Raw genomic sequence first — 21100 nt, forward strand, 5'->3', positions numbered from 1 at the left:
ATACAATTTACCTTTTTAGAAGACTGAATATAATCATTGCCATAAACTGGAGACTCAAGCACTAAATGTAAGATTCTTTTATGCTAAATGAAAAACATATTGTAATAGATATGCCACTGTATGAGCAATAGGATTAGAGATTGGGGAATTGTATGTCAGGAGTATTTAGCACCCACTCTTTAACAATGTGCATGTTAGCCTACTCTGAATCTGCTTTTCTGAGACTGTAGTCTAGCTCAGAAGTGATCTAGAGTCACTGGAATGGGGGATCTCTTCATACAGTTGATAGTCTCATAGTGATCATATTATGTAAAGAGAAAATGTGCTGGGCATAATTTTAGTATTTTGTTTCCTTTTCACCTAGTCCCTTCCACAATCATTTATTGCTTTTCTTCCTCCCTGCCCCACTAATAACAGACTGGATGTAACAGGATGTGACTGACCTCCCAACCCCATCTCTGCAACTTAGAAAGGTCTTCCTGTCACACATGCATTTCAAATTGCCCATTTCTAAGTTTCCTTAGAAATTGATTTCTTATAGGGTTCATTTCCTTTGAGATAGTCTATTTGATATTTCTATGTCATTTAATGGATTCATTCTTTGATGAGCTGTCTACAATAGCTTCCCAGGATTTGCTGATACACTTCTTCCTTCTCCCTTCATGATGGGTCACTTTGTCCAAATAACTCTGGAATTCACCAGTTCCTGTCCATCTGGGTGGCACTTGCTGGCTTTAGGCTTTTAGCTTTCCTCATTTCTTCGCCAGAACACCAGTACCAACATTTATCTATGACCCTCCAATGGGAGAGCTGCTGGGTACCTCCATGCTGACATCCAGACAATTTTAGAAAGCACCAGGCTGACCCTGCCTCACCATTTCCCACGGGATCCTCATTAACAGCTCAATAGCTCTGCGTCTGCCCCATCATTCTTCATGCCTGCTGCATGTGCCATTACTCAGAGCCACTACTAATGGCTCTTCTGAGACACGTGTTCATAGGTCAGTTCCTCCCACAGGAGGGACCACTGCATTCTCCAGATACCTGCCTCCTCTCGGAAATCTCTGATGAAAGTCTTGTTTCATAAACTCGTTTGCTTTGAGCTCTCCTTCCATGTTCATAATCATTCCCTCAGACTGTGGGTGCCACGTTAGTTCCTGTAACAGGACACCTTGAGAACTAGGCTTTTATTTTACTTTATTTTTGATAGCCTCATTCATTAACCAGTCACCTAGGAGCATGTCACTTACAGACTCAACATCTGTGGATTCAACAGATAACTGACACCGAATGGGAAAAGACACATATTAAATATTACTTCCTGTACACACAATTCCTATTAATTATGATCCTTGTTGTCTATACTTCCCATATACTTCATGGTCTTTACATCTCAACCTTGGGACTTGCCTAGCATCACTTCCATCATACTTGATTCCTCAATGTATTTATAGAAACACCCAAACTCAAAGAGAAGACTTGTAGACCTGAATTTTTGATAAGATACATATCCAAAGTTCCAAGGCCATGTTAAACCCAGTCATCATCAGAGGATGTGAGTGAAAATACAGGAAGAATCGTCAACCTGAGTTTCCTACACAAAGTAACCACAGAAAAGAAATCTTTGTCTAGAAATATTCCAGTTGCTAGATGAGGGGTAGAACCAGACCGTCACTATTTTGTAGCGCACAACTATGACTGCACCCAGCCAGCTACCACCACTAGTCATTAGCTTTGTGGGTAAAGACTCTTTCCTCCAAACTCTCAGCAAATAATTCATTTTCTACCTGTCCCAGCTCTCCTGTTCAGATACTAGTCAGACAACTAAAGAAAACCACCCAAACCAAATCAGAGTGCACCAGCAACCGGATGTAAGTACAGATTAGAGGAAGAAGAGGTAGACAAAGAAGGAGGTGCAGAGGGGGCAGGAGAGAGGGAAGAGGAGAATATAAAGGAGGAAGACAAGAAGGAAGAGGAAGAGAAGGAGTAAGAGGAAAAGAAGTAGGAAGAAGAGGGAGAAGGAGGATGAGGAAGAGAAGGAGGAGGAGGAAGAGAAGTAAAAGGAAGAGAAAGAGGTAAAGAGGAGGAAGAGAAGGAGGAAGACAATTAAGAAGAGGAAGAGGAGAAGGAAGAGAAGGGAAGGAGAAAGAAGAGGAGGAGAAATAAAAATAAAGGGCGTGTTAAAGAAAGACAGCATGATCAATGGCTTGGGGTGCAAAAGCACCAAGGGATATTCTAAGCCCTGATGTCTGATTAATGAGCTCTGGAAGAGGAGAGGGCTGGAGAACCAGAGAACCTTGACGTTTTAGACCAGTAAGAATTTAAATTTTGTTCCAGGGCATTGGGGAAGTATGGAATATCCATTTGGTCTGTCAATAGCACATGAATGAATGCCATCACTCTGAAGATTCCTAACAGTTTTGTGCCCCACAGTAAGGTTGTGAATAAATTAGTAAGAAAAAACACAGGAACATTTGGATTCCATTACAGGCCAATGTAGTCTTAACACAGAGGTGTCAATACTTCCTTGCACACAGCCTTTCCAAAATAATCTGACTTGCTTTCTACGGTGTCATCTCTGCTGTTAGAACAGAAGACTTGATGATAAACACCAAGCTACAACCCTCAAAAGTTGGTCAGCCTCCAACCTTTGCAGACATCACCAATTCAAGTGACACAATCTTTTTTTTTTTTTTTTCTTAGTGAGATGGGCTCTCACTCTTGCTCAGGCTGACCTGGAATTCACTATGGAGTCTCAGGGTGGCCTCAAACTCATGTGATCTCCTACCTCTGCCTCCCAGGTGCTGGGATTAAAGGCATGCGCCACCACGCCCGGCTCAAGTGACACAATCTATTATCCTATCAAATGGCACTTCTGTGAGGTGACTGATGAATACTCATTTGCAATTCACAAGACAGATGAAATGAGGTCTATTCTAGGTTTAGATCCTCACTAACATCTCGCCTTTGGTGGATAATGTAGATACAGACAAGAAACTAACCAAAGGCTAAATTCAGAGATTTTATTTTGAATTGCTTTACTACGCACTAATGTAGCCTATTTTATACACTGTGAAAAAAAATATGATTTTAATTTGTTACTTATTCATTGAAAAACAGGTGGGCATATGGCATTAACAATTGTATGATACACAATGATATCTATGTTATAACTGAATGATCACTAACCATCATGAGAGTGATGCCTTTCTGTAAGGTTTATCTTGTGACAGTTGGCATGTCCATCACATGCATAAGTAAACAACATGAAGGTGAATACAAAGAACTAGGATTTGGTTTTAATAACCAAACTCCAGTGAAGCAATATTTTAAAAAGTATCAAATGCCATGGCTTTTGTGATAATACTCAGTCATTTCTGTGGTGAAATGATTTCTGCTAGGAAATAAACAGAATCAAATGAAATTCATTTATTTTTCAAGCTTAAACAAATGTACATCAGTTTGCAGAATGACATGATGGCTTTGTTCATGTCCATACAAAGCAGCTCTGGACAGTGTGAAGTATACAACTTCTTTCATAAGGAGTGAAGTAATCTTGTGGGGCAGATAAAGTCTAATTAGGGCTTTAATGCATGTTATTTCAATAACACAGTTGTACTGCTCACCAAAGAGGCCATGGTGAATCCGATGACTTCAATATAGCCATCATCATGACGCTGGGGCTCAAAATCATGGTGGTCTCCAGGGTTTCCCCAGGGCATTGTGCCTGCACAATATCTGCAAGACAAGATCAAAACAGCATGGGAAATACCCTAGTCTTCTCTTGATCTCCACTGGAGATTACTTACATAAAAGTATACACACATGGCAACCTAACAGGATGCTCCCGGAATTATATGTAGGTTTTATGTTTGTATGTGTGTGTGTGTGTGTCAGTTTAAAACTAAATTTAAAAGGGCTGGAGGGGATGGCTTAGTAGTTAAGGCACTTGCCTGCAAAGCCAAAGGACCCAGGTTCCATTCCCCAGGACCCATGTAAACCAGGTACACAAAGGGGTACATGCATCTGGAGTTCATTTGCAGTGGGTGAAGGCCCTCGTGTGCCCATTTTCTCTCTCCATCAAATAAATAAATTAAAATTAAAGTAAAAATTAAAAATAAATAAAACAAATACAATTGAGATCTCGTATCCATTAAATATAAGAAGAATTTTCTGTTCTTGATGTTGCACACATTCTAATAGAAAACATAAAATCGACTTATCTTCAAAATATCATAACCTTGTGAAAATAGCATCCTCTGGTACCCATCTTACCCTTCACTCATGTTTGTCAGCATTTCTTACCCTAGAATTCAGACATTTCTGCTTTCTATCATAGATTGTGAATAATCTTAATAAGCTTATAACTATTTGAGAGGAAGATATATTCATTAAACCATAAAACAAGGAACTGCAGTGGGTAAAATTCACCACAACATACATGACCTGGCAAGTTCCCACAGGAGAAGAAAAAGGTTAGTGAAGAAAAAAAGAAGTGAAATGTTTTTTAAACAGCAAAGACATGAAATGGAATTCACTAGGCATGGTAGCTCACACCCATAATTCTAGTACTGGAGGTGGGAGCTGAAGCAGGAGGATTGTGAATTACACAGACTCTATCAGTCAATCAATCAATAAAATAAGAAAAGGGAAAGGCAGTGAAATTATAAAAGCGGGGGGGGGATGCATACTGAAGAGGAGTGGGACTAGAAAGAGGTATAATAAAAAGTGAAAATAAAATTTTACATGAATGTTAACAGCCAGTGTTTCCTGAGATCCGAGGCCTTCTACAGTAACCACGCTGGAGATAACTCTGAAATAGGACTACAACTGATCATACAGAGCACTGCCAAGAATAAGCCAGAGACATGGGCTGAACTAGAACTACCATTTTAATTGAATTCGTTTGATGTACAGCTAACCTGCAGAATCTGTGCCTAAACTGGTTCATGGGCAAGTAATGAGAGCTTATAGACTGATCACTTCCAAAGTCTTGGCTTGGGAATCTGGAATCTAATTTTATGCCACTGAGGTAATGTGCTTATTGTGAAAATAGCCCATCTTAATAATTCTCTTCCCCTGCAGTATGATACTATCAAAGAGCATTGGCATCCTGTCTAGAAATTGTTCCTGTAATCAACATGACATTTTCAAGCAATCGTCTGACAATGAAATTCACACTCAAATCAGACTGGATGCTCTCCTAATAGCTCTTGGGAAACTCAAAGCAAGCTTTTATTCACATAGATTATTCCTTGAGTGGGGCTGGGCAAAAATCGAGAATTAAATAATTTCCCAATCAAGGATAGTGCTGGATTTCTCAATGTTGGGTGAGTGTAGATGATAAATTTCATGTTACCAAAGAACACCAAATAAACAAAACACAAGAACAAAGTTACCAGGCCTAAAATCTTTTAATATACCCTGAAGATCAATGATTGTCAATGGCTGTACCTGAATATTTTTCTTATTACAAAAAACGTGAGGGTCTGAAGAGGTGGCCTAGTGGTTAAGATGATTGCCTGTGAAGCCTAAGGACCCATGTTTGACTCTCCAGATCCCACAAAAGACAGATGCACACAGGTGCGGCAAGCACAAGGTTACACTTGCCCACTAGGTGGCGCAAGTGTCTGGAGTTCAATTGTGGTGGCTGAGGCCCCGGAGTGCCAATTCTCCCTCCCTCCCTCCCTCCCTCCCTCTCTCTCTCTCTCTCTCTCTCTCTCTCTCTCTCTCTCTCTCTCTCTAAAAATAAAGGAAAACAAAAAAACAATGATAGCCCCTGATGTTCATAATACCCCAAGGAAACAGCATGACTGGAGCTTACCTGGGTATATTTAAAAATACTATACACTGGAACTTCAGTTCCTGAATCTTTGGGGTGAGATCTGTTCCATCACACTGCAACAACAAGAACAGAAAGAGCCGAGGTTTTCAAATAGTCACAAGTCTAAAAATGTTACCCTTGACAACAGTATGGCATACTCATCTTCCTCTGGTCCCAGACTGTGTCAACACAGGCAACTGACTAGGACAGAAGACTTACACTGGTTACCGTTCGGCTAGACCCAGGGTCCTGCGTTTGACTGTGCTTTAATTTAGTATAAAAATAAAATTGCCATTTGACTAAAAAGATTTTCTTTCTGTTCTCACATAAGAAATAAAACACTGTCATTCTTCACCCTGAATTATTAGACGCTTAAGCCTAGAACATTGACATTAAAAGCTTCAAGTGAAGGAAGTAGCATTCACTACTGTAATATCAGACCCAAACAAGTCATGTATATAAGCATTCATTTTCTTTGCTTTTTGAGAGCATCTTATTTTAAAACTAGGAAACATAATATTTTAATCTTTTTAAATGTGGCTTTGCAGGTAAAGATGCTTTCTTGCAATTCTACGGACCTAGATTCAATTCCCCAGAACCCACATAAAACTGGACACACACACACACACACACACACACACACACACACACACACCAAATAATGTGTGTGTGTGTGTGTGTGTGTGTGTGTGTGTGTGTGTGTATAATGTACACACACATACATTCAGTAGTGAGGTGCCTTGACCAGGCTGGAGAGTGAGTCAGGACATAATAATAAAAGTCGATGTGTTCCTATAAATGGTGATACGTCAGACAGCCCTGGAATAAAGTTATTTGTTTGCCAAGCATCCTTTTGTACTTCAAGAGTCAGCTGACGTTACTTCCTTGGTGAAGTTCTTCCTCTTCCCTCCTTGTCAATTTTCCTTTCTCTCTTGCTGCCAGCACTATATATGCATGACTTAATGACACGCTCTGCATTGAGATGTAGTGATGCATGTCCCTTTCCTGCATGAGCAACCTGAGCTTCTCCAAGAGTAAAACTCATCACCTTTTCTTTCATCCTCAGCAACAATGACACTGCCTGGCACATGGTGAGTATTCATATCTGTCAGGTAATTAAATGAACCCTAGTAAGTGATCTGTAACCTACACACAGCCCAGTGATTAATCTAGATACGCAATGACATTTGGGTTTTGTGTGAGTCACCTTCACATGCAAATGAAATGAATCAATATTGTCAATACTTACAACAACTTTAACATGTTTGGATAGATCTCTAGAACTTCTTTGTAGGAAATCAGAAAAGGCTGCCTATACCATAAGGGAATAAGAAAAAAGATATTTTTGTCAGATGGTTTTGCCAAATCCTAGCTTCTATATTATATAAATGGTTCCCCATGATTGCAAATTATGCAAAAAATAAACTGGAGAATGTCCTGCTGGACTCGTTTTGATTTTGACTGCCTCTCACAACTGCTCTCAATTTAACATGCACTTCATTGATATTTTGAGTATCTTTTGTTTTCATCTCCACTCACTGCTAGGAATGTCCCTAAAGAGAAAAGAAAGTGTCCCCTTTGGTCTCCTGTAAGCTTCGGTAGAAATATTTGCCATGCTCTGCTCAATATCTCATCCAATCGTCAATGTGAATGCAACCACTAAAAATGACTTTCTAAGCTAAGACTGTCTACACAGACCTCACTCCACCTGGTCTTCCCATTTCCTATATTAGCTTTAATGTTTGCTCTTCACATCCCTCCCTAAAAATGTCAACTTTGGGGCTGGAGAAATGGCTTAGTGGTCAAGGCACTTGCCTGTGAAGCCTAAGGGCCCATGTTCAACTCCCCAGGTCCCACACAAGCCAGACACACAAAGTGACACAAGCACAAGGTCGCACGTGTGCACAAGGTGACACATGTGTCTGAGGTTCAATTACAGTGGCTGGAGGTCCTGGCAGGCCAACTCTCTCTTACTCTTGCTCTCTATCATTAAATAAAAAATTAAAAGTTGACTCTTAGAGCACACAGGACTTAAAACCCAAACATTGATATACATCAACCACCTTACTGACAACTCATTTTAAAAACATATTCTTAGCTGGGCATGGTAGCACATGCCTTTAATACCAGCACTTGGGAGGCAGAGGTAGGAGGATTGCTGTGAGTTTGTGGCCACCCTGAGACTACATAGTTAATTCCAGGTCAACCTGGACCAGAGTGAGACCCTACCTCAACCAACCAAAAAGAAAAAAAAACCATGCTTTAAATAATAAATATGAATAAGTATAGATAGATATAAATGCATGTGGTATAAATGAGTGAGGTGTTGCTAATTTTAATGTAGTTGGTATCTTTATTACTCAATGAATGATTATTAAATACTATGGAGTATTACAATTACAAAACAAAATATATACTTACCCCTGCATAGAACATTTTATTTCGAAAACGACTATTGAATTTCTCTGGATTTGCTTCTGTGAAAGAAGAGAGGTAGTTTCATTATGGGGGACCTCACTTAAGAGTGACACTCTTAGGGCTAGAGAGATGGCTTAGCGGTTAAACGTTTGCCTGTGAAGCCTAAGAACCCCAGTTCGAGGCTCGGTTCCCCAGGTCCCACGTTAGCCAGATGCACAAGGGGGCGCACGCGTCTGGAGTTCGTTTGCAGAGGCTGGAAGCCCTGGCGCGCCCATTCTCTCTCTCTCCCTCTATCTGTCTTTCTCTCTTTCTCCCTGTGTCTGTCGCTCTCAAATAAATAAATAAATAATTTAAAAAAAAAAAAAAAGAAGATTGACACTCTTAGCCTCAACCCCAGACTTCCTACATTCCCACTAGATCCAACAGCTTTTTTTCCTCATCTTTCCCTCAGTTCCAGGTCACTTGCTACTGCAGTGGCCTACTGATGACAGGTATAGGTGTCCAGTATCACAAAAGTTTAGCTGCAAACTGGAACCATTATAATAAGCTGGGAGCCAGTTAGAAGCACAAGTCAGTTGCCCCTACCTAGACTCGCTGTAACAGAATGTCTGTGACTGGAGTCTACAAACGGTTGTTTTATAAGCTCTCCAGGTATACATGTGAGCATTATGAGTTAAGACATTCTGGATTCTTTTAGAAACAGAGGCTTGGGGCTGGAGAGATGGCTTAGCGGTTAAGCGCTTGCCTGTGAAGCCTAAGGAACCCGGTTGAAGGCTCGATTCCCCAGGACCCACATTAGCCAGATGCGCAGGGGGGCGCACGCGTCTGGAGTTCGTTTGCAGTGGCTGGAGGCCCTGGCGCTCGCTCGCTCTCTCTCTCTCTCTCTCTCTCTCTCTCTCTCTCTCTCTCTCTCTGCCTCTTTCTGTCTCTGCCTGTCACTGTCAAAATAAATAAATAAAAATAAACAAAAAAATTTAAAAAAAAAAGAAACAGAGGCTTGGAGGGATTCAGAACAAGGACAGATGCAGAAAAAGAGGCAGGAGTTTGATTACTCTCGCTGACTTCTATAGGGTGTGGCTTCTTATAAACCGGGTGTGGCTTCCAAAGGTGATTACATACAGGGAATTCAGATAGAACGTTCATGGTCAAATTGTTTTCAAATTGTGCAAAAACTCTAAACGTCCATCTGCTCTTTTTAGTGCCAGGCCTGGGGAAAACATATACTTCACTGAAAGAGAGGGGGAATAGAAAGAGCAGAAGGAGGGTAGGAAAGAGGGAGGGAGGTTCCTGAATGGACTCGGCACTTCCCAGTGATGGCCGAAGCTGAAAATGATTTGCTTTAGAGTTTGCCTGCATATGGTATATGGTTAAAGACCCAAGAAGATGAACTAAGGATCTATGTTGGAGAATTTTCACAGTAACTTGAGGGTTTATAAAATCCCTAAGTGAAATATTCTCTTGAATATTTCTCTCTAATAAAATTCCAAGACATTCTGAAAGATGCTGCTATCTCTGTTTACATATCTGCTTTTTGATCCCATCGGTTGATTCCTAGGCTAGGCCAGGTCTTTTTCCCAAGTACTTCACCTAAGCAGCGACATCATGCTACCCCCAATGCTGCCTGTGAACGGTAGTCCCCCACCACTAACAGAAAACAAAAGTTTCTCCCGTTCACTCAGGCCCTATCAAAAGAAACAGTGCCTCAGGAAATAATCCGGGAACAATGATTATTAGATTACTGTCAGGACTATTAGAACTTAATAGTAGCTTATGGCATTGAAACTGACCTATGGACCGCGAACTTTAAAAATAAGGAAAGTAAGGCTGGAGAGATGGCTTAGTGGTTAAGGCGCTTGCCTGCAAAGCCCTACGGAACCAGGTTTGACTCTCCAAATCCCATATAAGCCAGATGTATGAGGGTAAGGTAAGTGTAAGGTCACACATGCCCACTAGGTGGGGCAAGTATCTGGAGTTCAATGGCAGTGGCTGAGGCCCTGGCATGCCAATTCCCTCTCTCTCTCTATTTCTCTTTCTCTAAAAAAAAAAAAAAAAATCAGAAAAGTAATTTTGCAGATTGGCCTTAAGAGTTTCTGTATATAGTTTCTGGATATTGAAGTTTTCCCAAATACTGTTCTACTGAACTAATTATTTTAACCCTACACATGAAATAAACAAAAAAGCCAATTTACGAACTACAATAAACAATATATATATATATCATAACATATATATATGATGGCACATACTGTTTTCTCTCTCCCACCCCAAGCCCCATTCCTGGTCCCATAGTTGCCTACTTTCTGTCGAGCTTATCTGACGATTGACATGTTGTTCCGGATCTTTCTGGATCATATCTGGCTGACTTGCATTTTCATTTTCAGTTGCATTAACTCTCTTGCTTTATGAAACCAGAAATAAAATGAGAAACTTCTTTGCTGTGCATTTTTTCCCCTGAGAACATAGGCCCTAGTCCAGCTATCAAGCAAGTTTTAAGAAATGGGAAAAACCAGACACAGGGTTGGCACAGAACTTGTTCAGTGCACTGATGGCCACAGCTATGAAATGAATCATATACCAGCCGTTAACATTTATGTGTTTTATAATTTATGGTTTGGAAAATATTCACATCTTTATGAGGTTTTTCAAAACTAAAAGGATCATTTTCTAAAGAGGGTTCATTTTCCCAAATGATGGACTATTTTCTATGAAAAAAAAATGGAATAAAACTAAGAAATTGGAGGAAAGCCATCACACCAACTATAAGTTCACTGGAGAAAAATTCAATGAAATCAGTAACTTTAAAAACAGATATATTTTAACACCTGACATTCAGACAGGTGTCAGAAAGGCATCAAAGACGGGAGAAGGATTAAAATATATGCCTTGGCCTTGAGGGCAGAATAAGTATGAGCGAAATCTTACTGGTACCAGGACAAGAAACCTACATATGGACTCCCAGATTGGGCTGGTCTTAGCAATTAGATCATTTTTGGCAGAGGGGAAGGGAGGAATGACGAAACCAGGGATCCCATCCAGGTCTTCATGAATGCTGGGCAAGCACTCTAGCACTAAGCCACAATCCCAACTTTCTTTCCCAGTTTTACATCTACCATATTTCAAGCAAAAATCAGACTCAGAAAGATAGGCCAGCTACTGGGAAGGGGGAAGACTTTAGCTTAGTGCCGGACCTTGACCTACTTACTGTAGAAAACAGGTTGTAAGAGAGCAAGAAAGAGTCTGCAAATAGCAATCAGTGCTGCCATCCCCACTGCTCATTAAAAAGAACAATTGGATGGTTGATTTTGCCCCTATGGTTGTACGCGAGTTGATGTACATTTAGGGATTATGAAGATAACGGGACCCTTCCACTGCAGCAAGACACGGTGTGATAACAACTTGAGAAAGGGTCACTTAGAAAGTTCAAGGGCTCATGCCCTCAGGAAACTGCATCTATTACTTGATATAAGGTAATCATAAAGGCGAGCAGTATTGACTCCCCTGGTGGAAGCATCTGTGACTAACTGCCTGAATTTCTAGACTATCCATTCCTCTTTTCCACACACAAAAAAGGGTATCAGACAGTGAGCCCCATTCTTGTATATCTAGGCCATTACTCTGTTTACAGTCCACTGGACACCAGTGTAACTTAACTTGTTTCCAATCCCCACCAGAAGGAAATCTCTATAAATTTGGAAGTTTAAATCCAATCCCATTCAACTAATCTTAGCTCACACCTACGAATGAGGTGACAGTGAACTGAGATACATGTGACACAGGGTAAAACACATTTTCATGATTAGCTAAGTTACTACTTACTCATAGTGCCTACATGCACATTTTTGCCAATGATGTACCTTGATAAGAAAGGCTCCCTAACTCAATTTTAACACTGGCAACTGCTAAAAAAAAAAAAAAAAAAATACATAAAAACAACCCCTACACACACACACACACACACACACACACACACACACACACATCTAGTCTGCCAATATAAATCACACCCCTCCTTTACTTGAGTCTGAACTTTTTGAGTGAAGTTTGTACCAAATCCAGTTTGCCTGCAGCACATTTCAAAGACATATGTAAATATGCATGCAATACCATATTATAAAACAGTTTGAATTTCACGTCACTCATATATCTTCCACATTCTCTCCATTCGACACTTTCTCAGTTTGAAGACCTGAGTTATGCAGAATAAAGTGCCACACCATCTACAACTTTCATAACAGTGCCACTCCCAATTTAAAATTTCATGGAGCAAAAGAAAAATCTTTGCTTCTTTTTAACACCAGCTTCCGCTATGAGGACATTTTCTGTCTTTCTTTTTTTGTTCACCAACATTGTCATCGTTTTCCAAACACCATTGTGAAATCTTTTATTATACATTGCTTGCTTATATTATAACTCATCCATATGACAAGCTCGCCTGTCCCTCTGTACTTTTCTTTCCTGCCTGAAACACTCTTACTCCCTTTATTTCTTCTCTATATCACATTTCTCCCTTTTATTCTAGCCATATTATCGCCTACATTTTCTGCAAACAGTGGCCCCAAACCCTTTGTGCTGTTCCCATAGCCTCATGTGTTGTGAGAACTCAGTCCCCGGCTGGGAGAAGTTTGGGAGGTGGAGCTTTACTGGAGGTGGTGTGCTGCTGAGGATGGCCTTTGGGATCTTTTAGCCTGGTTTCCCTTTCCAAAGCCAGCTCACTCTTGCTGCTACCTTCCACATGCTATGACAAGATGTGACACCCAGCTTCTACTCTGCCATGCCTTCCTTCTATGACGAGCCTCAAGCCAAAGCCTAACAAGGTATTTTTGTTCCAGCCACAATAAAGTAACTGTTAGACCCTTCTTCTGCCACAGGCCCTGCTGAATACCTGTATTATTTACTGCCTCCACAACTAATCTTGCCTTTACTACATGATGACCTAATATTGCTACTTATCTTAATCAATGGGGCCTAACCTCAAATTGAACGCTCTGATACTGAAACAAACAGTTCTTTTTTTTTTTCTAAATTTTTATTTATTTATTTGAGAGCGACAGGCACAGAGAGAAAGACAGAGAGAGGGAGAGAGAATGGGCGCGCCAGGGCCTCCAGCCTCTGCAAATGAACTCCAGACGCGTGCACCCCCTTGTGCATCTGGCTAACGTGGGACCTGGGGAACCGAGCCTCGAACCAGGGTCCTTAGGCTTCACAGGCAAGCGCTTAACCGCTAAGCCATCTCTCCAGCCCAACAAACAGTTCTTGAGATAGCCACAGAACAATGAATCAGGATGATTGTAAAAAGTAACAAGATGTTCTTCTATGCCCTCATACAGTTTAGAGTGGGGGAAGCAAGCCTGAAGATGGAAAAGCAAGACATCATGTTACATACACTATGAGAGATGGCTACATAATTGGTGGGGTGATCACGTGTTCCAGATAGAGGCACACTGGAGAAATGAGTAGGAATCCTATAGCAAGTTCAAAATGGTAAAGAAGGTTTCGCACAAAGAGCGCAGGCAATGAGGGTTTCTCCAGAGAAACTGCACTTGCTTGAGCTTCGGTGCCTAGACCACGGACAGACCCTCTGCCTGTTAGCGATGTCTTCAGCAGTGATGCAATCTAGCAAACCGCTGCAAACACACCTTTTTTTTTTTTATTTTTTTTTTATTTATTTATTTGAGAGCGACAGACACAGGGAGAAAGAGAGAAAGACAGATAGAGGGAGAGAGAGAGAATGGGCGTGCCAGGGCTTCCAGCCTCTGCCAACGAACTCCAGATGCGTGCGCCCCCTTGTGCATCTGGCTAACGTGGGACCTAGGGAACCGAGCCTCGAACCGGGGTCCTTAGGCTTCACAGGCAAGCGCTTAACCGCTAAGCCATCTCTCCAGCCCAAACACACCTTTTTAAAAAGAAATCTGTTGGGTTTCTAAGATATAAATCATGAAACATTAATAGTCTTTTGAAATGTGCTGAACTCCGTGTCTGTGTACATTCAGTGAGAACTGAATTATTCAGTAAATCTCAGATCAAATTTAAATACTGCCTACTCTAGAGTCATAATTGTGTTCCCTTGTCCTGGTTGTGTAAGCTTCAGCTCATATGAATGATAATATCAATGAGGCAGTAAAAGATCAGATCCAATCTCTGACTAAAAGTATGATGCATCTAAGGTCCATGTCCAAAAAGTGACAATCTCATTCACAGGCTGGGGAACCGAGACCTGACTTTGTCACTGATAATCATAATCACGGTTGACAGCCATTTATTGGAATATTTTCAATGTGTCCCTGAAGCACTGCTATAATGCAATGACGACAAAAGTGCTGGGCGATGCTCCAAGTAACAATCAAATGAACAGTCCTGTTACATTTCAAAACGCTGTCCAAACCGTGGCACCTTCTGATACCTAAGTAGAAAGAGTTCGCCCGTGAATGGCTTCGTCACGTTGAGAGTCAGAAGCACCTCTGCACTTCGGGATGGAGTACACCTTCCTTCTCTCACATGCGGGAACTCGAGTTAGTAAATGTTTTTCCCTCTTTATCCACAAATTCCAAATAAGCACTAAGGCTGCCATTCACTGCTCGATGCTCAACTGGCAATTCCAAGACCATCTGCACAATAACGACACTAATAAACTGTTCCAAAATAAATGTAATTTTCATGGTCCCTTCTAAAAGAAATACAGTGCAAGTATTTATGCTAAGAACTGTCCACTTGATGGGCTATTTTCACATCTATGCCAAAGGTTCTCTCTGCAGTTATATTTGTTTTAAAATTCTGTCTTCATGCATTTGATATTTATTGTCCATTATATGTAGCTGGATTGGCATAATTCCCAATTTAAAATAACTATATTTTCTTGACATTATCCAATCCAAGCTCACTTTTTCCACAACGGCTCTCATGAGACATTAGTCACTCTGCAGGTATTTTGTAGCTAATAATAAGTTTTGTGATGAAGTCTTAAATTGTGAGTGAGTGTGTCTGAGAACAGGATGAAGTCTGAATTACAAGTAGTCTTGGTTTTGAAAAAGTCACCATCTACCAACATAAATGAATCAGCCTCACCCTCACTGAAAATGTAACCTTATTTATTTTATTTCTCTTTTAAAGCTTATGTAAAATATAACCTCATTTATCTTTATTTCTTTTTTACAGCTTTACTTAAAATTTCCTGAGTAGTCAGATTAAAAACAAATAGGGGGAGAATTTATAGGAACAAATGTCATGAAAAAAATCAGAAAGAAAATAGCTTAAGTTTTTCATGCAGAATTAATTGTTTGTATTTAATGTTAAAAATAGATTAACAGATAACCTAGGTAGCTACCATGTCACAATATCAGCAAAATCTAGTTTCATAGCTTATGTACATTTATTTGTTACTACTTCTACACTTGATCTTAGCCAAAAGGCCAAGAAGCGATACCACATTTATTTTCCTTTCATGAATCTTCTAACTACTACTCTTAGTCAAAAGAATTCTATTAGCTCTTCATGGTTAGTTTTCCCCATAGGTGAGATTTGGAAAACATTTGCACTTCCCTTTCATACCACATTGAAATACTTGCACTACGCCTTAGCAATGAGCTCAAAGGCTAGTATTTAGCACCCTTTAGTCTAGTTTCATAATTGCTTACAAAACATACGTATTCAAACATCTGCATATGTCACTCCAAAATTAATACTCCCTTCCTTAAAAGAATTCCCTTGTAAGCCTTCTGATCCTTGTGCACCTTGCTGTCTCTCTCTTGCTCTCCTCATTCTGTTGCATAAAAATCTCTTCACAGTACAGGGAAGTATATCATTAAGGTAACATTCCGAACAATTGGGTGCAATATCAGGTTCACCGGGATGAACTCATTCGGAGCACTCAGTCATTTAGGCCGCTTTTGATGCCAGGATATCTATTCTGGGAAATTCATGGATATCTGATGATTGTGTAATTTATTATTAAGAAATATGAGAAACTTGAGCACACCTTTAATTCCAGCACTTGGTAGGCAGAGGTAGGAGTTCGAAGCCACCCTGAGATTACCTAGTGAATTTCAGGTTAGCCTGGGCCATAGTGAGACCCTACCTCAAAAAAAAAAAAAAAAAAAAAAAGATGAGAAACTTGTAACTAAGATACCCAGATCCAGAATGTCTTAAAGGTGCTAAGAAGTAAATGGGCTAAGAAATGAAAAATGAAATCTGGTTATTGGCCAAATGAGCTTTCATTAAACACAGAAAGAAGATCGGGTTATAAACAATGGCCGTGACATAGCACTCTCTAAATATTCTCAGCATGAAGCTATAGCAGGAATGTGCAAGGCTGGGAGTGTTTATGATGTGGAATATTTGAGATTATTTTTATTATTATCCATATGTTTTGTCTCTGACTTCCTAGTCATTCAGAGAGCTAGGCTAAACTATGGCTCTTTCTCCAGTCGGTATTGCCCTTGTTTGGCATAAAATTTGACCTTCACAGGTGCTTTGTCTTCGAAGCCGTATCAAACCAGAAAGGTCAAAGTCTATCAGAGATTCCAAGTTCTACACGGGCCTTACTTGGTAGGTATGTGCCTCATTTGTGCTTGGTACTGGAGCGACAGGACTCCATACCTCCACTGTGGACTTATGTGGAACAGTGAAAATTTTCTCTGCAATGTCACGAAACCTTGGATTCTAGCTTTTCAGTATGCTGTCTTTCAGATTCCATGGCTTAGAACCATGTGAGCTCTGTAGATCCTGAGGAAATATACCTACATACTTCCTTATATATCATTTTCATCTCCCAAATTTCTTGTATCCTACATTCTAGCATTACTTCCAGTTATGTATAAATACATTCATAAGGAAGGAGGTGCTTACATAGTTGTAGATAAGAAGCAATGGCAGACATACAGACGATAGTTACAGTAGTAAGAAGAAAGCAAAGAGAGAGCTTAAGAGAGAGATCAAGAGGCAAGGAGGGACTGATTGAAGTGACCAAGTCTAACTCAAAATCCTAACCTTCCTCAGTTCTGAATGGCATAAGAAAACTTGGATGACATATTTTATAACATTATTATTTCCTTTTTCTTCTTTTTTTTTTTCAAAACTTGCACTAATCCCACCTGTGGTGGCTTGATTCAGGGGTCCCCCATAACTTATGTCTTCTGAATGCTGGGTCCCCAGCTGGTAGAAATTTGGGAACTGTAGCCTCCTACGGTCAGTGTATTTTGGGGGATGGGCTTATGGGTGTTATAGCTAGCTTCCCCTTGCAGTGTTTGGCACAGTCTCCTGCTGCTGTTTGGGCCAGGAGGTGAAGTCCACCCTCTGTTCATGCCATCCTTTCCCCTGCCATCAAGGGACTTCCCCTCGAGTCTGTAAGCCAAAATAAACAACTTTCCTGCCATTAACTGCTTTTGGTTGGGTTCTCTGTGCCAGAAGCATGAAGCTAGCTACAATACCACCCTTGTCCCAACCTCTTTTAGCACCAGAAAGTACCCCTCAGCCTCCTTCACACCTGTCCCCTCCTGGGGAGACTCCAGCACTTTCCTATCCAGCCAGTACCACATTCCTTTCTCTCAATCTGAACTTCTCTGATGCTAACCACCTCTCTGACGTGTTAGCATGCCTAGGGTTTGTTTCTTTTCATTTTTTTTTCCCTATCATAGGTTAATGGCTCTGGTCATGAAGTAGTCCATTGTTATCCCTGATGGTTTGTATAGCTAAAAGTATCATGATCAATAAAGGATATCTTTTATCTCATCAGTTCACTTTCTTCAACATTTCTAGTCAAAGCGAGGGATGTAACTTAGCAGTAGAGTACCGACCTAGTACGCGTGAAGTCTTTGGTTTGATCCCCAGGACATGCTCACATAGCCTTCCCCACCTTCAAACACACACACACACTTTAAAGATTAACAGTCCTAAGACCTAGGATGTACTGCTGTCCCTATATTGCATTATCTTTGAGACCCTAAAGAGCTAGGCCTGAATGCCCCATTTGTAGCCAGTTCTTGCCTAGTCTAGTTGCCAGAGTCATCAGGAAGTCTAGATGGAGGAGCACTGCAGCCCACCGCAAAGGCCTAAGTGGCATGCAAACAGAAGGGAACATGCAAAACACCTGCTGCAAACTTCCTACCAGGGAGATGGAAATGGGACGGTGTTCTCACCTCTGGATTCATGGAACTCCAGTGTGACGTGGGCATCAAATCCAAGGCTGAAGTAATTGTTGAAGACATTCAGAGGAAGCTGCAATGATGAACAAAAAGAGAAATAAAGTTGCACACAGCCCACTAGAGAGAGAAAAATAAAATTCAGCATCAGCCCGACCTCTGGGGCTGCCTGTGGGCAAGAGATCAGTCACAGCTCAAGGCAGAGGGCATTTATGGAGCAGACTTTTGTGGGGGTGTGTTTGTTTGTATTTCGGGATTTTTTTGTTTGTTTGTTTGTTTTTTTTGGTCTGGCTTTGGTTTTTGAGTGAAGTTTTCACTCTAGCCCAGGCTGACCTGGAATTCATTATGTAGTCTCAGGCTGGCCTCTAACTCACAGAAATCTTCCTACCTCAGCCTTCCAAGTGCTGTGTGCCACCAAGACGGGCTTGTATGAGACTTTTGAGTCAATTCATTAATGAAAGCTCACATGAAATAATCTCATGAATTACAACATGTGCAGGAAATAAGGGGTGCAGATATAAGTTATCCAGTAAGAACCATTCTTGCATATATTGTAGTATAGCAATTTGTTAGGCCAAGACATGCACATTTGAACAATTTACTAAGTGAACTTAGAAAGTAAACCCAATTACTAGGAGTACATCTAACCTCTCTCATCAGTGGATACACTTTTTCAAGAGGATATATTTGGCATATGAATGATGTAGCCTAAAAGAGACAGAACTCACATAAAAAGTAAGACAATGGGGCTGGAGAAATGCCTTAGCAATTAAGGCATTTGCCTGAGAAGCCTAAGGACCCCAGTTTGATTCCCAGGACCGACGTAAGACAGATGCACAAAGGGGGAGTATCCACCTGGAGTTTGTTTGCAATGGCCAGAGACCCTGGTGTGCCCATTCTCTTTTTCTCTCTTCCTCCTTCCCCCTCTCTCTCTCTCTCTCAAATAAATAAATAAAATATTTTAAAAATATTTTTAAAAAGAAATAAGACAACAAAACTATTTACTTCAGCTGTTGTCCACATACAGCTATAGCAACCAACACACACATGCGTGCACACACACACACACACACACACGAGATGTATGTATATATGATTCCCATTTAATTGTTCAAACCTACATCTTTAATATGACCTCAAAAATCTTCAAACAGCCAGAAAGCACACACAGACTGAGTGGTAACTTCTGGTACTAGAAGAGAAGGGGCTGAGACTGGACTTGGAACAAGTTTGGAAAGAGAAGGAAGATGAAATGATGGCACGTGGTAAAACGCTTCACCCAAGTTTTCTTCTACCATTCAGAACTAAGGCGGTTCAGGATTTTAATGAGGACTCCATCACTTACTCGGCCTCTCTTTCTGCTTCTTGCCTTTTCTTCCCGGTCTCCTGGGTCCCTAGCTGTCCCTGCTATAAGCTGATAAAAGACAGAACTAACCCTAAAGGGCCCTGTTGAAATTGCAGAACGGATGTGATTTTCAAGCTTCATTTCAATGTCACAACAACCAGAAGGGAAAGGTAGTTCTCTTCCATTTCCTTCTGCAACTCAGAGTACAAGATACATATGAAATTAAGGGAATTGTCAGGTTTATGTCTCAAACTGAACTGTACCATTTTGCTTTCAGTTGTAAGTATTCGATTTCCAAAGCTCATTATAGTGTTACCTATGTCCCTTAATCAATAATATTTTGTTGTTGTTGTTGCTTGACTGAAAGGAAAATGTGGTGCCAATAAGAGTAAATGGGGCTGTGGCCAGAGAGATGGCTTAGAGGTTAAGGTACTTGCCTGCAAAGCCTAAGAACCCAAGTTCAATTCCCTAGAACCCATGTAAACCAGATACACGTGTGGGCACGTGTCTGGAGTTCATTTGCAGTGGCTCGAGGCCCTGGAACACCCATTCTTGTTCTCTCTCATAAATAAATAAATAAAAATAAAATATTTTCTTTTAAAAAAAAGAAGAAATGGGAAAGAGAGAGAGAAATATATATATTAGTGCAAGAGAAAGAAAGGAGATTGCCTTGTCTATGAGGGAAGGAAGGAAGGACCCTGCCAAGAAGCCCCTTTGAGCCTGAAATGATTCAGAGGCTATAACAGCCCTTAGTAAGGGTTTCAGCAAACTGGAAAGTAGAGAAAGTAAACACAGAGAGCAATTCCAAAATAATGTCTGACTGTCCTGGCTACATGTTTGAGAATGTCCAATCCCTGCCCTTAAACAAAATACCAGCCCCAGTAAATACAGCATGGTGGTGTTGCCAAAAGCTCAGGCATATTCCTCTCCTCTACCATGCATGTTCTTTTGGCTACAATTCTGACTTGTGTCTTAACATCTACAGATAGCTAAGGAAAACATCTGGTCGCCATCCCCTAAATAATATTCCAATTTACTGTTTTTAAGTTATTCACATTTTCCAGGAAAAATGTGCCCCAATTTCTTACACATCTCCAAAATCCATTTCCAAAGCCCTTTAATTATCCGGATTGATGTTTCTGGCTGCATCAAGAAGCTATTGGGAAGAAATGTAAATTATAGGCCTAAGCAGTCCAAGTTTAGTAGAAGGGCCTGAAAATTTCCATATGGTACTATTCCTCTTTTTACTTTGGCTATTTTCTGTTAGATTTCTATAAATCAATTTAAAATATTAGCTAAAAGTATCAGGGATGAAAAGATGGTTCAGTGGTTAAAGGTGCTTGTGTGTAAAGCCTGATGGTTGGGTTTGATTCCCCAGTA

At 40.6% G+C, this 21100-nt stretch overlaps 1 protein-coding gene and 1 pseudogene across 1 annotated transcript in view; both read right to left on the reverse strand.

The window, feature by feature from the left end:
- The window catches only part of Dgki (diacylglycerol kinase iota), a 499206-nt gene that overhangs the window by 175925 nt on the left and 302181 nt on the right, over positions 1–21100 (reverse strand). The window contains 5 exon segments of the mRNA XM_045160292.1: positions 3627–3738; positions 5825–5898; positions 7074–7136; positions 8246–8301; positions 18373–18451. Of these exon segments, the coding sequence (XP_045016227.1) occupies positions 3627–3738; positions 5825–5898; positions 7074–7136; positions 8246–8301; positions 18373–18451 (384 nt within the window).
- Positions 15511–15660, reverse strand: LOC123464339 (annotated as a pseudogene).

The sequence above is a fragment of the Jaculus jaculus genome, chromosome 10 (assembly GCF_020740685.1).
Source record: "Jaculus jaculus isolate mJacJac1 chromosome 10, mJacJac1.mat.Y.cur, whole genome shotgun sequence".
In the NCBI taxonomy this organism is placed as follows: domain Eukaryota; kingdom Metazoa; phylum Chordata; class Mammalia; order Rodentia; family Dipodidae; genus Jaculus; species Jaculus jaculus.